General features: G+C 40.4%; 1 protein-coding gene across 1 annotated transcript in view; it reads left to right on the top strand.

Moving 5' to 3' along the window:
- Positions 1-16,485, top strand: part of LOC138349669 (tripartite motif-containing protein 59-like) — a 38,808-nt gene extending 22,323 nt beyond the window's left edge. Inside the window, exons 2-4 of the mRNA XM_069337673.1 lie at positions 778-847; positions 14,690-15,361; positions 15,960-16,485. Of these exons, the coding sequence (XP_069193774.1) occupies positions 842-847; positions 14,690-15,361; positions 15,960-16,151 (870 nt within the window). The 5' untranslated portion in view covers positions 778-841 and the 3' untranslated portion in view covers positions 16,152-16,485. The remainder of the gene's footprint in view (positions 1-777; positions 848-14,689; positions 15,362-15,959) is intronic.
- The last annotated feature ends 256 nt before the right edge of the window (positions 16,486-16,741 follow it).

Below are 16,741 nucleotides of genomic sequence, written 5' to 3'. Positions count from 1 at the left end.
AATCTCTGAAAAACTCAGTAAAAAAATTCAAAGTCCCAAGTTCTGCCAGTTGTGACTGATTTATTTGGTGACCAATTTCATTCTATCTTGACATTGTTAGGGATGGGTATGCACTCTCCAGGATGTAGAGGTTACAACAAAATGAGATAATAAACAAAGGAGACAAAACCCTCAGTTCCAGTTAATAGGAGTTGTTCTCCTTATCAATAAAATGTTCTTTTTAAAAAAAAAAAATTGTCTAAAGTACATTTCTGAAAACATTGGGGTGAAACTTTCTTGATGATTAAGCCGATAAGTTGGAGATTTGTTCAACATTTAGTATTAATTTTCACATAATTCAAATATTTTTTTGCCCAGCCCCAGCTTTTACAGCCCAGGCTGTAGCAGCTTAAGGGTTAATGCACGTGGTTTATATTACGTAGGCTGTCAGAGAGGGAGGGGAGGCAGCTGAGAACATGCCCATACCCCCTTCCTCATTCCTGCCCCACCCTCCTTACTCCTGCCCACCCTCCTTACTCCTGCCCACCCTCCTTACTCCTGCCCCACCCTCCTTACTCCTGCCCCACCCTCCTTACTCCTGCCCACCCTCCTTACTCCTGCCCACCCTCCTTCTGCTCTAAGCACAATACCTAAAAAATAAAAAAAAAATTGGGTAAATATGTTCTATGTTTTGCTGGGAAAATTTTAGTCATACCTTATATTAGTCAATGTCATTATTGTCAATGTCAATATCAATGAATTAGTCAACCTTAAATTTGTTTTATTTTCCCCTAACAGGTAATACTGCTTCCATCTGTGCTCGGCTACCCAGGACGATAGCAAACACAACTTCTTCTCATTAATGATGGTAAGGACAATTTTATTATTACTGTACTACCAGTGTGTGTGTTTATCATGTTGATGTCGATAACCAGTGATTGTGAGTGTATTAATCATGATAGTATTGTCATTAACCAGTGACGGTGAGCGTATTAAGGGGCCTGGTGCATGGGCACCGAAACTTCCTCATACACACTCAGTTTTTGTGCAGAATCCTCATGGCAAATGCTCCAACTTTTCCTTATAAATCAACATCACAACATGAATGGAAAAAAAGTAAAAAAAAAAAAATATATATATATAAATTCACAATTTCAAATTGCTATAAATATCTTACAATATCACCAATTGTTATTTTATTCATTATGGTCTCAGAATGGCATATAACATTCAATTGCTAGTGAGAAAATCACTGTTTTAGAGTATAGTTTACTGTAAAACATTTTTTAAATATGGCCATCCAAATATGTGCCAAATTTATACGAAAAAATATTTAAAATTCCAAATGTTATGGCTTTTTGACAAATCGATTCACTAGGAACCTTAGCACTAAGAACTTTGCACATAATATGTAAGTAAGTAATTATCAATAGAAGGCATCAAACCGGGAAGGCTATGTAGCACCATACATAATATGTAAAAATGGTGAGAATCGGTCAGAAACTGAAATTTTTATTAAGTCTCAAAGTTGAAAATGTTTTTCATAGAGCAAAATGCATTTAAAGTTCTCGACATTGAATATAGTACAGTACTTCTAATTTATGACATATCTTGTAGGTTATAATTAAGATTGCTTGGTATTTGTACTCGAATATGTGAAAGTTGTAGGTCAATATACATCCCGTTCTCACACTTTCTTACTGTTAATATTGACTTATTAAATACGTGCATATGTGACATACTAAACATACTAGTTTACCTTGAAAAGCTTCATAGAAAACACAGACCTTACCTAACCTTCTTAGTATGTTAAGATAAGCATCTTATTGCTTCGTAATTACAATTATTACTTAACCTATACCTATAATAGGTATACTTAGTATGTTTAGTATGTCACATATGCACGTATTTAATAAGTCAATATTGACTATACGAAAGTGCGAGAACGGGTTGCAATATATGTTGAAATGAAGTCACGAAAAAATACCCCCCCCCCCTCCCCAAATAACAAAATATATGAATAAGTTAGGGATAACTGAAAAACAGACACTGGGTCCCTTAACTGTCAAACAGTAGGTTAGACATATATATATGAATGAGATTGGGTGGATATAAATAGGAGCTGCCACGTATGGGGCAATAGGCCTTCTGCAGTTACCGTCATTCTTATGTTATTATGTTATTATAACGAAACACTTATATTGCAATAACTTTATTGCCCATTTATTAGTGATAAGGCCCTCATCTGGTCCTCATTCATGAATACCAGCTAAATAGACAAAGAGAATAGTGTTTGAACTCTGCAAATAATTGGCTAAAAAAACAAATGTCACAACTTCGGCCACGTGTGGCTGATTAACATGTTAACCAATTTCGTTCAAACTTCACATGCTTAGTGCCTGATATGTATTCTCCAAGATGTAGAAGTCACAACAAAATCCACATAGAAACAAACGAGAAAAAAAGTAAAAACAAAAAACAAAAAAGTGGTTGTTGGCTTTTTGTATAAAGGGACATAAGAAATACTGTACAGTATTGCCATTGGGCAATGTATTTATATGATATATAATAGAATACAGCATAACAACTTACTAACTCATTATTATGTGTGAAATCTGGCCCTCCAAGCGACAGCAGAGGCATATCCACTTTGTGGACCCTCTTTACTACTACTCATCTTCTTTGTGTGTCGAACAGGTGCTTGCATCTCATTAACCTTAATTTCCAGAAAATAGGAGGTGTTATTGTTGTTATCAGAACAGGTTGCCACCAGATGCTCACGCATTTATTTTTTAAAAAATTGTAAAAATTCCCTTTTTAAACATATTAGAATGAAATTTTCACGACCCTGATGCCAAATAACAGAAGATTTTTGGAATTTTTTCACTATTTTTCATATTTGGAAAAGTCTGCACATTCACTGGGTCCCTTAACCCTCAAACCGCGCATATCATATATAAATGATATCAGTGACAAAACTGAAACCGCGCACATCATTTATATATGATTTCGTGTCTAGCGCTATAATTTAAACGCCCCGCCTGGGATAGGGGCAGCTATAGCACAGCCACGACCGATAGTAGCCAGATGCCACCTAGAAAAAAAATCCAGGCCAACATTCTTGGGTGTTACAGCGTCAGTATTGAGCAAGCCACCAAGGCTGGTGCACGCAGCACGAGCTCACAGCACCGCTGTTCAGCTTGTGACCACAGCATCGCCTACAAATACCATAATATAAATGATACTGCTATTATTTAGCAGTGATAGTATTACTGAAGCCCCCTGACTGTGATAAAACTGACCAGGATTCTGATAATAGCAGGATTGTGGTGATATTTAGTGCTGTGCTCCATGGAGGAAGGAGTAAGGCTGTGGGAGGGAGGGTTGTGGCGTCGTTTTCTGACTGTGTGTGGCCACCATTTATTGACTGCACTCACCATACCAGCTTAGTGGTTCGATATGGTGAACACAAATGTAGATACAGTGGTACCTCGCATAACGATCGCCCCAAAAGACGAACATTTTGGGTAACGAACGGCCCGATCGGCATCAAATCGTCCCGTATGACGAACGCTGGTTTGAGTAACGTCAACACCACATGGTGGGGTCGCGCTGCTTCTTGCACATTCTTAGACGCCTCCGACGATGCACATAAATTATGTTGTTCTTGTTTAAAGATGCTAATGATGCTGGGATATAAAAGGGCGACTGCTGAGATGTTGCAAAGCATTGATGTTTTTGTAGGAAAAAAGAAATGAAATGTCTGATATTCAACAAATGTCAAAAAGGTTCGTTCGGTGTTCGGCAGGTAGGCTGCTCCATTATAACAATCTTTCTTTGTTTCAAATGTGTTCCATTTGTTTTGTAATTTTCATTTACGTCTCAATAATGGAGAAGGCTATCTTACATACACTGAATAAACCATTATGACATTTTCCTTTCTTCAAATGTGTTCAATATTTATTTTTCATTTGTCTTATAGCAAAAGGTTCGTTCGGTGGTCGGCAGGTAGGCTGCTCCATGTTTCTTACATACAAAAAACGTAAATAATAAAAAAAATGAAGAATTTTGAAAACAAGTACAAATGTCAAAAAGGTTCATTCGGTGGTCTACAGGTCGGCTACTTCATGTTTCTCAAATAAATAAAAAACGAAAAATAAAAACTGTTGAAACAATTTGAAAAATGGACAAATGCTATAAAGGTTCGTTCAGTGTTTGTCGGGTAGGCTGCTCCATTATTGAGACGTAAGTGACAAATACAAAACAAATGGAACACATTTGAAACAAAGAAAGATTGTCATAATGGAGCAGCCTACCCGACAAACCCTGAACGAACCTTTTGTTATAACGAATATGAAAGACAAGGGCTGCTGGCTGGGTTAGTACTGCGTGAGCAATCATTTGTAGCACACGTGCCTCTGGCTCTCAAACACCTGTCCCACACGGTGTTGAAAGACTGCGCTCAATCGGTGCAATTCAGACCCTATTGTTTGAAGAACGAGGGGTCATAACATTGGTGAAGCTAGGCGCAATAAGGGCTTAACACAACGGTCGGATGCCAGTGATGCAGCACCTATGAGGATGATACAGCGAGCGTATCCAGTTGTAGCTCTGAGCCCCACCCTTGCCATCTCCAATTTATATAGATGATACATAGATGAATCGTTTTCTGCGTTCAATGATGATGCATCTGATACAAGTAGCATAGATGAACAGTGTTAGCGGCTTCCATGGTGGTGTTGTTCATTGATATTTTCAAGAATACCTGAATCTCTTCCTGACTGATGGACACTCTTTGAGGCTAGCTGAATCTCTTCCTGACTGATGGACACTCTTTGAGGCTAGCTGAATCTCTTCCTGTGTGGGACCTTACAAAGCGATCTTTTCAAGACTACCTTACAAATTGAGCTTTTCCTATAATCGTTTCAATACTACCTTATGCTTTACAAGCTTGGCTACATACCACTTACAAGTACTAAAGCCAAGGGTGCACACGAGTGCGTTATTTGCAAGCACACAGAACGATGAAACAGGAAACGAAAATCTATCTGTAGCTGGTGCAAGGAGAGCAAAGTCACGCTGTGTACCATGGACTACTTCGTTGACTATTACACACCTCCAAAGTAATGAGTGTGTAATATTGTGTGTTACTGTGTAAATAGTATGTGAAACTGTACATATTGTAATTTTAGTGAATTTTTACCACGTAATATTGTGACAATAAACATTTATTGTGGACACATTACTGACACATGTATCACAGTTACATGGAAAATTATGAACATTCTAGTGTATACATATTGTAAAGGTCACAAATATGCATCATATACGATAAAAGAAACAAATAAAACCGCATTGGAAATGCATAGAAAAAATATTTGAAAATATATTTGTGGCAACACGCGGTGCTTGAATGGCCTGCGCGACCGTGTCTGGGAGCTTCACACACGGGCGACCAGGCCCTGATGACGTCACAGCGCACCTTGTCCATGCCCTCACACCCAAAGTAAGTGGAATTTGGTAATTATTTTTACATAGACATGTTCAGGGACGGTAATTTATCATTTTGCAAAGAAAAATTATATTTTGGGGAACATTTGATGTCATGCACACTGGGGAATTTCACAATAAACACAGTGCATCACACTGGTTACATGGGGCACACTTGTTTTGTATGACGTCCGTTTCACATGACGAACATGGAACGGATTAAATTCGTTATGCGAGTTACCACTGTACTTATATATAACGTGTGTATAGTGTGAGATAACAGCGAGAGGAGTAGGTTGGGAGCCGCCATTTTGGTGAGGGAGGAGCATCGTCTGCACGACTTGAAATGTTGTTTACTGATGGCCACTATGGTCTTTGGGCACCATACCAGCTTATTTGTTCAGGTATGGTGAATAAAACAGGTAGATACTTATATATAATGTGTGTATATAGCGTAATAACATCACAAACAATATTGTTGAAGGACAAATATTAGTGCGTCTGGCCTTGAGGGCGGCCGCCGATCAACTGACTGTGTGAGTATCTTCTTCTTGAGGTTATCCTGAGATGATTTCGGGGCTTTAGTGTCCCCGCGGCCCGGTCCTCGACCAGGCCTCCACCCCCAGGAAGCAGCCCGTGACAGCTGACTAACTCCCAGGTACCTATTTACTGCTAGGTAACAGGGGCATTCAGGGTGAAAGAAACTTTGCCCATTTGTTTCTGCCTCGTGCGGGAATCGAACCCGCGCCACAGAATTACGAGTCTTGCTCGCTATCCACCAGGCTACGAGGCCCCATAAGACGAGTAGCTACGTCTTATGGCCTTTACTCACCATACAAGCTTAGATGTACAGTTATGGTGAACAAAACATGTAAATACGTATATATAACGTCTGTGTATAGTGAATAAATACAGAAAGAGTATTGTGGGAGGTGAATGAGGGTGAGTGAGGTGGTGTTGAGGGAGGGAGTGGCAGTGAGTGGCTCGCTGGTGTTTGGCGGTCACTCCTCGTTGCTTTTTGACTCACAAGACCAACTTAGTAGTGCGTTATGGTGTACAAAACATGCAAATACTTATATATAACCTGTGTATATAGTGTAACAACAGCAAAACTATTTGTTTATTGTTTTATGAACATAATAATTGAATCACTAATATGCACACCATAATTTTGAGTACAGCGATGGTTCACACATTTTATAATATAAATATACCACAATTCACTGTATGGAATAATATTACTGCAAAAAAGCTAAGAAAAAATCAGAAACATTGAAATAATTAGGTAATAATATATTTGTGGCAACTGCCGTCTGACAGCTCGGGCGAAGTAGACCTCGTCTGGCGAAGGCTCTGCCAACGCCCCTTTTTTGCCACACTTCCCTACCCTATTGCAGCTAAAATATGCCACCTACCATTTTTTTGTTATTTTTTCCGTGATCAGGGAACAAAAATGAACACTTCTATAAGACGAAAGAATTTTTTGGATTTTTTTTTTTGTTGCGCCTGTGCGTGTGAATTCCATTTGGGCCCCTAGCGGTTTGAGGGTTAATTATGATGTTGTCATTAACTAGTGATGGTAAATGTATTAACCGTTAAACTGCGCAACATGTCATATGACGTGTTGAGTAAGTTATGCAAAAGTGCGCAACACATCATATGACGTGATGGAGTACCGCATAAGATTTAAATGTCCAGTGGGGTAGGATGGGGGGGGGGGGGGCATACGCTGCCCAGGGGCTATAGTAAACAGCCACCATTTTGTGCAAAAATCCAGCTCTTGCCACTAACGTGTGGAAGGCCTCAGTTACCCAGCAGTCACCATGGCGAGCACACGGTCAAATGCCTCCCGGGCACGCACTACGCAATCACTTACTCAAGAGCAAATAACTAGTGAATTATTTTCTGATGGCGAGGAAAGTGATTTTGATGACTCTGACATTGATAAGGACTACACACAAATGACCGATGATAGTAGCACAGACAGTGAATTTAAGATACAGCCTGCTGCCATGGCAAGGCCTACACACTCACCAGTGCTGCCTTGCCCAGTGTCTACTCCAATTCACCCATGACCACACAGTTCTTGTGCTTATTTAGAGTATGAGGATATTTTGGGCAATGAGTCAGAGGAAGGTGACTCTTTTTCTGGGTTTAGTGAAGTGGATTCAGAGCATAGTATTACCTCGCCTGTCGCTTGTGCCAGTGGTGTTACCATGTGAAATTTTGTCGCGTCAGCAGCGTCTTGCCTAGCCAAGCGCCGCCACATGGCACCACATGAGGAATCAAGACCCTCTTGTTCACGTGATTTTACCTCACGTTCACGTAGCGCACGTACTTTGCGTAGACGGGCTTCAGCTCCTGGTCCACGGTGTGCAACGATTCCTCACCGTGGTGCCGCTGTTTCGTCTCGCAGGACAGCAGGTGTACTTGTGTGGAGTGATGGTGACAATTTTATTCCTCTAATTTCTGCCTTTGACAATAAAGATGTTGTGATTACAGACCTTTTCCTTGATACTGGTGAGGACATGTGTGAAATTCATTATTTTACAGCATTTCATGATGAGCCGCTCATGGAATATATTGTACACCAAACGAACCTTCATGCGGCTCATCTCATTAGAAAAGATATAACAGAATTTTCACGATTGAAGCGTTTGTAAAACACTACTGTAGGTGAAATGTATGTTTTTTTGGCACTATGTATGTTGATGAAACATGTGTAAAACACTCTATCTCAGATTATTGGGGCAAAGACTTGACTGTTCCAACACCTTTGTTTGGGAAACATATGTCCCGAGACAGGTTTCAGATTCTCCTCAGGTGTCTTCATTTTGCAAGTAATGAAGACCGGACAAAGGATGATAGACTTTGGAAAGTCAGACACATTATGAATGACGTGATTAAAAATTACAGAAATTTCTACGTACAGTGGAACCTTGAGTGACGAGCGGCTCCAGTTATGAGCATTTCGTGTTACGTGCAAGCCACTCGCAGAAAATATGTCTCGACTGACAAGCTTTTGATCGATTAACAAGCATTCCCGCTGGTTCTCGGCCACCTTCGACGACAGTTTTGTTGTTGTTTCGCAAGGCAAGTTTTCCACATGATGAGTTTGGTGCCAGAATGGATTAAACTCGTTAATCGAGGCGCCACTGTACCAGCACAGAAGCTGGTGATTAACGAATCCCTTGTGCTTTTCAAAGGACGTGTTAGGTTCAAGCTGTATATTCCCTCCAAACGAAACAGATTTGGATTGAAATTCTTTGTACTGTGTGACTGTGAATCAGGATACGTGTTACACATGATCCTGTATTCTGCTAGCGATGTAGACATTCCCGGTAATGACCAACATGGTTTCTCAGGTAGTGTGGTGAAGTCACTGATGGCACCATGGATGAACAAGGGCCACATTTTATACATGGATAACTACTATACAATTTCCTTGCTAGCAAGGTTCTTGATTAAAAATAGAACTAGAGTGGTTGGCACAGTAAAGCCAAGAAGAAGGGAAATGTCAGTGTTTGACAATAAACTTGAAGTTGGTGACTGCCAGCTAAGAAAAAGTGATCAAATACTCTGTTAGGTGGAAAGACAAGAGAGAAGTGAACTTACTGACAACCGTTCATGATGGTACAACGGTGAACAGTGGCAAGGTGAACCGAGTAATGAAACAACCAGTATATAAGCCAGATTGTGTTCTTGACTATAATATAAACATGCGTTTGATAAATCTGACATGATGGTGGGTGCTGTCGAGTGTGATAGGAAAACATTGAAGTGGACGAAAGAAGTGTTTTGCCATCTTGTTGACATAAGCATGCTGAACAGCTATAATATGTATCTGGTGAAAACTGGACGTAAACCAAGTTTTCATTCTTTTGGTTTTACACTTGTGACACAGTTACTAACAAAGTTTGGCAAAGAAATTTCTGGCATACAAAGACCCATCACGAACCTAGTGTTGCAGCATGCTGCTACACCCAGGCTCACTTACATGGAGGGCTTTCAAGCACACATACTAAAACATTTGCCACCAGCTGGAAAGTGTGTAATAGGCCAACATGATTGCTTAGTTTGTAGAACAACAAAAAAGAGAGAATAACAACATAAACTGGTGCAAACATGGTGTGAAGCGTGTGCAGTCCCATTGTGTGCTGTCAACTGCTTCAACGACTACAACTGTCTCCAAAACGTCTAAATGTGTAGTAATGTTGTAAAATCTGTAAATAGTGCATGGATGTGTGTAAATATAATAATGAAAAATGTGAATGCATATTATATATGGCATAATTGAAAACATTTGTGTGCGCATGTGTATACTCAATGTATGCAAGTTGTATTATCATTGAGCATCAAGTAACATTATATGCAACACAATTAGTGAAAAAATATTGTAATAAAATATGCCTAGACACTGTAAATAATGCAGCAAAAATAAATTCGTGGCAACTCTGGCTGCTTGAAGACACACCTTACATGAGCGAGCATGCAGGGTGTGACATCATCGCTCATATTGTCGACTCATTTATGTCATTGGTAAGTAAATTAAAAAAAAAAATTATTTTTCTCATGGTCAGGGAACACAAATTAACAGGTTAAGAAGAAACTAATTTGTGTATTTTTTTTTTGTTATGCGCCTGTGGGTGACAAAAGCCAAATAGGCCTTAGCAGCTTGGGGGTTAATCATGATGTTGTTATTAACTTGTGATGGTGTATTTATTATGTTGTCATTAACCTGTGATAGTGAGTACTCATCACTAGGTACTTATCACTGAGTACTATGGAGGGTGGGCATGAGTAAGGAGGGTGGGTAGGATTAATATGTATTAATTATATTGTCATTAACCATTGATGGCAAGTGTATTAATCATATAGTCATTACCCAGTGATGGTGAGTAATTACCTAAGTGTAATTACCTAAGTGTAGTTACAGGATGAGAGCTATGCTCGTGGTGTCCCGTCTTCCCAGCACTCTTTGTCATATAACGCTTTGAAACTGAGTGTATTAATCATGGTGTTATGAACCAGTTATGTTGATTGTATTAACCCCCTAAACTACACATAGCACCTTTACCCTTTAACAGCATAAATTGCATATACAATTTTGGTCTAACTGCCTCCATTCTGCACATCGTATATATACATTTTAAAGTACCACGTAAGATTTAAAAGTCCCACGGCTACAAAGGATTCACATTAGCTACCTCAGAGCTCTAGTAAACAGACGCCATTTAAAAAAAATTGTGGGTAACATTTCCGGGTGCGAGTTTTTCAGTACTGAGTGAGCAACCAAGGCTGGTGCACTCATCATGAGCTAACAGCACTGTTGTTAAACTTGTGATCACAGCATCGCCTAAAAATGTCAAAATATTTATGTAACCGCTATTATTTTGTGATGATAGTATTCGTTATGGTGAGCACAAATGCAGATACTTTTGTAAAATGTATGCATATAGTGTAATAACAGCAAAAATATTTTTGTATTGTTTAACCACTGCACTGCGCAATGCGCCTTGAGGCTCTAGATTGGTAGTGCGCAAGGCGTCTCAGGGCACTCGTAGGTATAGCGTAGCATTCAAAGCTCTCGCTTCTACATGGGATTCACATCAGCTTCCTCAGGGCTTTCGTAAACAGACGCCATATAAAAAAAAAAATCGTGGGCAACATTCCTGTTATGAGAGCCTCAGTACTGAGTGAGCAACTAAGGCTGGCGCACACACCATGAGCTAAATGCACTTTTGTTCAGCTTGTGACCACAGCATCACCTAAAAATGTCAAAATATATATGTAACTGGTATTATTTAGTCGTGATAGTATTACAGAAGAGTCTTACTGTGATAAAGACTGTACAATGTTCAAATATCAGTGAATGAATGCTGTTCAAGATGTTCACAGCGCTAGCCACAGCACACTGCCATTATTTCGTCTATGTAAGAATCTTTAATCCTCAAACCGCTCGGGGTCCAAATGGAATTAACACCCACACGCGCAACAAAAAAAAAATTATAAAAAATGTTTTTTTCTTTTTAATCTCTTTATTTGTGTTCCCTGAGCACGGGAAAAATAATAAAAAAATTTAATTACACTTACCGTGGACGTAAATGACCCGAGAAGATCGTCGATGACGTCACGCCTGATCTTCGCTGGACCGCTGTGCGCCCGGGGTGAGTCAGGCGCGACGGAGAAGGAGCGCGAGTTGCCGCGAATTTATTTTCGCGTTATTATTTACAGTATCTATGGCGTATTTTACACCCATTTTTTTCACTGGTGTGGTTCAATATGTTCTCACAAGATGATTTATAAACATAAAACTGTTGTCAATGTATATTGTATCCACATATTAGTGTCACAAGTATTTGCACAAAAATGTCTTATTTCACAATAAAATATACTATTTCTTATGATTTATTTCCATTATATACACTCACTTATTCTGTATTTACATGTTTTGGCACCAGTCTTGGACATTTAGAAGTCATCAAGACTGTGATACTCGTTGAAACATCGGACATGGCACAGAGGGACCTGACGCGCTGTGCACCAAGTCATCACCATTTTTCTTTTCTGTTCCCTCTTGGTTGTTGACCAGCATACTACACACACACACGCTGGCCTACTGCACGCTTTCCAGTTGGTGGTAAAAACCTGAGATTGTGTGTCAAAAAGGCATCCCTGAAAGCGAGCCTGGGTGTTGGAGCATGGTGCAATACCGGGTTCAGAATGGGCCTCTGTACACCAGGAATTACTTTGCCAAACTTCTGTAGTAATTGTGTTACTACAGTAAAATTGAATGCACAGAAATATCATTTACCATCTGTTTTGACAAAATACGTATTGTAACTGTTCAGCATTATTACATCAACAAGGTGGAAAAACATCTTCTTGGTCCACTTCACTGTTTTCTGTACACACTCTACTGCCCCTACCATCATATCATATTTATCCACCAAACGCATGTTGATGTTATAGTCCAAAACACAATCAGGCTTATAGATTATTTGTTTTGTTGTTCTGTTCACCTTGCCACTGTCCACCATTGTACCATCGTAAACGGTGGTCAACATGTTCACTTCACGCCTGTCTTTCCACTGCACTGAAAGCATTGCACCAGTTTTTCTTAGCTCGTAATCACCAACCTGCATAGCAGTGTGAAACACTGGCATTTTCCTTTGTTTTGCCTTCACTGTGCCACACACACTAGCTCTATTATCAAGCAAGAACCTGGTTAGCAAGGGACTGGTATAATAGTTATCTGTGTATAATATGTGGCTCTTGTTAACATATGGTGCAAGCAGTGACTTCACCACACTACTCGAGAAGCCATGATTGTTATTAGCAGGAATGTCTACACTTGTACCTGTATACATTATCATGTGTAACACAGTTCCTGTTTCACAGTCACAGAGTACACAGAATTTAAATCCAAATCTGAGGCGTTTTGAGGGAATATACTGCTTGAAGGCAGACCGTCCTTTGAAAAGCACAGTGGATTCATCAGTCGCCAGCTTCTGAGCTGGTACGTAGAAATCTCTGACTTTCAAACAAGTTCATTCAGGATGTGCCTCTCCTTCCGAAGTCTTCAGTCTGGTCTTCATTATTTGCAAAATGAAGACACCTGAGGATTATCGCAAATCGGTCTCGAGACATATATTTCCCAAACAATGGTGTTGGAATAGTTTGGTCTTTGCTCCAATAATGGTCGAGTACGTGTTTGACACAATGCTTCATCAACATACACATACATTTCACCTAAAGTCGTATCTTTCCATTGCTGTAATCATGAAAAATCGGATAACTCCTCACCATTGAGATCAGTCGTATATTTGTTCGTTTCCTGAACAATATGCTCCATGAGCGACTCATCAAAATATGCAGTAAAGTTGTCCATTTCACACATACCTGTATTATATATCATGCCATGAGTCCCAGGAAAGTCAGTGGTAAGGCTCAACATATGAAAACCCATGTAAGGATGCCATAGAGCAGAAACAAGAGTACAGAATGTGTCTTCCTCAACAATTAAGAAAATGTGTGCAGCATGGGAAGAATTGCAAACCTTTGCTGAAACGACTCACCCAAATCAAGCTGCTGTAGGCCATTGCCTTAACCTATTCAATGACACTCTGATGCATCATTACAGACAAATGTTAAAATGAAGGGAAAAAAATGTCTCTTGACAAATTTGTAGTGAGACAAACAAGCACTGAACCACAACCAGGTCCTAGTGGTATTCAGGGAAAACATAGGAGAGAGAGTACCCCAGAGAAAACATCACTGCCTGATGTGATAATGGAAGGGAACGCCCCTTCCAAACAGTAACAACTCTTCTCCCAACTCATCACCATCTTCCATACGCCATCAAGACCCCTCCATAAAGGTAAGATCAACTTAGGTACTGTATTGTAGTTAGAAAAAAACATTGTATTCAGTATAAAATGTATTTGTATGTTAATATTTTGGAGGGTGGGGAACGGATTAATTCAAATCCCTTTATTTCTTATGGGAAAAATCGCTTCGACTTACGATATTTTGAGTTACGATCCATCTCTGGGAACGGATTAGCATCGTAAGTCAAGGCCCCATTGTAATGGGTTTGTTCCCATTTCCAGTTATAACATCATTCATGTTGTTAACAATATCACCAATTCCTGCTCCCGAATAGCAAACCCTTAACTTGTTCCCCCTATCCTTGGCACAAAACATTTTAGCCAAATACCTCACCTGGGAATCTCCCACAATGAAAATTCACTTAAGTACTCTCATTACTTTGTGAGCATCTTGAGGGACTTGTGCTCCCTTCGTTGTCTTCCCTTTCGAGGGACTAAGACCAACTTAAACTAAGAATACTTGATCTTTCCTCCATTATCACATACGATACATACATTTCCTTCCATTATTCGTAAGAAAGTAAGGACGGGTTTTGTTAGTCTGTACTCTCGGGTACGGCTTACAAGCAGCCCTACTGCTGCAATATGTTACCTAAAAATATTATCCTATACTCCGGGATATATTTATAAAAAATATTGGCCCTTCTGTGGATATGTTAATCTGTCAGTAATATTAACTCTGCTCTAGAATAGCTAATACAAAAAATGTATGTAAATATTATATAATTACTATTAGTAAAAAAAAGTACCTGCACTGTAATATTACTTTTTTTCGAGGTGACACTGTACTGTAATAATACGTATAGCTTAACCAAATATTCTTTCCACAGGATAACAAGCCAGAGGAATGTTCAGTGTGTTATAACGATTATGATGACAATCAGCTACGGCCTCGTACACTGCCGTGCGGCCACACATTCTGCTCCCAGTGTATTGACAATGCTATCGAGAATGGTCAACTGACCTGCCCCAACTGCCGTGCCCAGCACGCTGCCACAGCTGCTACTCAGTTCCCAATTAGCTACGCTGTGGAGGCTTTTGTTAGGAAACTGAAAGATATCCAGCTAACACAAAAGAAGACTGTACCAGTAAAAAAGAAGTTACATTCCCTGGTGCAGGAGCAGAAGAGCAGCATCAGCAGCCTCATTACTAGCTGTGAAGAGGTACTGTCCCAGCTGGGGGAGTACCGGGGGCAGCTGGGGGACTGGAAGACTTGCCACCTCCAGCTCCAGGACAGACTCTATGCTCTGGTAGAGCAGAACAAGTCAGCAATGAAGCTCTTGGAACTGGAGGATACCAGTGTGGTGAATATGACAACACAAGAAGAGGAAGGGAAGACTCAGCTGCAGGCCATGTTGGGGAGCCTCGACACAGGCAACACCCCACAGGAAGTTTACACAACCATAGGCACAGCTGATGAGTGCAGCATGAAGATAGAAGATTGGCTCCAGAAGTGCCGGGAACTCTTCCCAAATGTCAAGACTGTCCACACCTCAGTGAAGGTACGCTGCTGAAGGTCACATTGTTCTCACCCAACTGAGTGTAGTATTGCCTCTATATAAACACTTTTGACATGGAGACACATCAAGATGAGAGTTGACTTTATATATAGGAAATTTTTTGCTCTAACACCTGAAACATTGTTATTAATAAAGTCAACTGTCATCTTGGTGTTTCTCTACACTGTGGTCAGTGTAGAGAAACATTACTTATATTGTCAAATTACTTTACTCATTCTGATGCTTCATTATATATAGTCCAGTTACTTTACTCAGAGCCTGATGCTTCATTATAGTCCAGTTACTTTACTCAGAGCCTGATGCTTCATTATAGTCCAGTTACTTTACTCAGAGCCTGATACTTCATTATAGTCCAGTTACTTTACTCAGAGCCTGATGCTTCATTATAGTCCAGTTTCTTTACTCAGTGCCTGATGCTTCATTATAGTCCAGTTACTTTACTCAGAGCCTGATGCTTCATTATAGTCCAGTTACTTTACTCAGAGCCTGATGCTTCATTATAGTCCAGTTACTTTACTCAGAGCCTGATGCTTCATTATAGTCCAGGTTCCACCATTAATGTTTGTGTTGGTAATGACAGGTGCAGGAGACCATCAGGGAGGCCCTGGAGATGACGACCACAGAGACAGGTGCCACAGCTGACCCCGTACACCTGGGAGACTCAGCCTCCAGCATCATGGATAAAGTTCAGGAAATCACTGGAGAGATCCCCCAGAAGCAATTAACAGTAAGTTTTTTATTTTCTCTCATAGGTCATACCACAAGATATTGAGTTGCGTTTTGAGGAGAGGAAGCCTGTTCTTAGGTTTATCGGGGTTCCCCAAGGTCAACTACTGACTTTCCTTAACATACAATCCACAATAGTTGCCTAACTCCTGGATAAATATTTACTGGTTGGTGAACAGAGGCAACAGGTGAAAGGCAACAGGAAACATGTTAACCATTTCTGGCCTGCATGGTGATTGAACCCGTGATCCTCTATTGAACCCGCGATCCTGGCCCCCCTCACAGAGGCGCAGAGAGCGGGAGACACTCCACCGACCTTTCCAAAAAAGTGTACCTGGTTGATACCTGGTTGATGGGGTTCTGGGAGTTGTTCTACTCCCCAAGCCCGGCCCGAAGCCAGGCTTGACTTGAGAGAGTTTGGTCCACTAGGCTGTTGCTTGGAGCGGCCCGCAGGCCCACATATCCACCACAGCCCGGTTGATCTAGCACTCCTTAGGAGAAACAATCTAGTTTCCACTTGAAGATGTGTACGGTTGTTCCGGCAATATTTCTTATGCTCGCTGGGAGGACGTTGAATCCAGTAAGACAGCGAACCAAATCAGACCACTGCTGGGTACGAAGAAACTGAAGCCTTAA

The sequence above is a fragment of the Procambarus clarkii genome, chromosome 38 (genome assembly GCF_040958095.1).
Source record: "Procambarus clarkii isolate CNS0578487 chromosome 38, FALCON_Pclarkii_2.0, whole genome shotgun sequence".
NCBI classification, from domain to species: domain Eukaryota; kingdom Metazoa; phylum Arthropoda; class Malacostraca; order Decapoda; family Cambaridae; genus Procambarus; species Procambarus clarkii.
The sequence above is the reverse complement of the archived record's forward strand: the minus strand, read 5'-3'. Positions and strand labels throughout refer to the sequence as shown.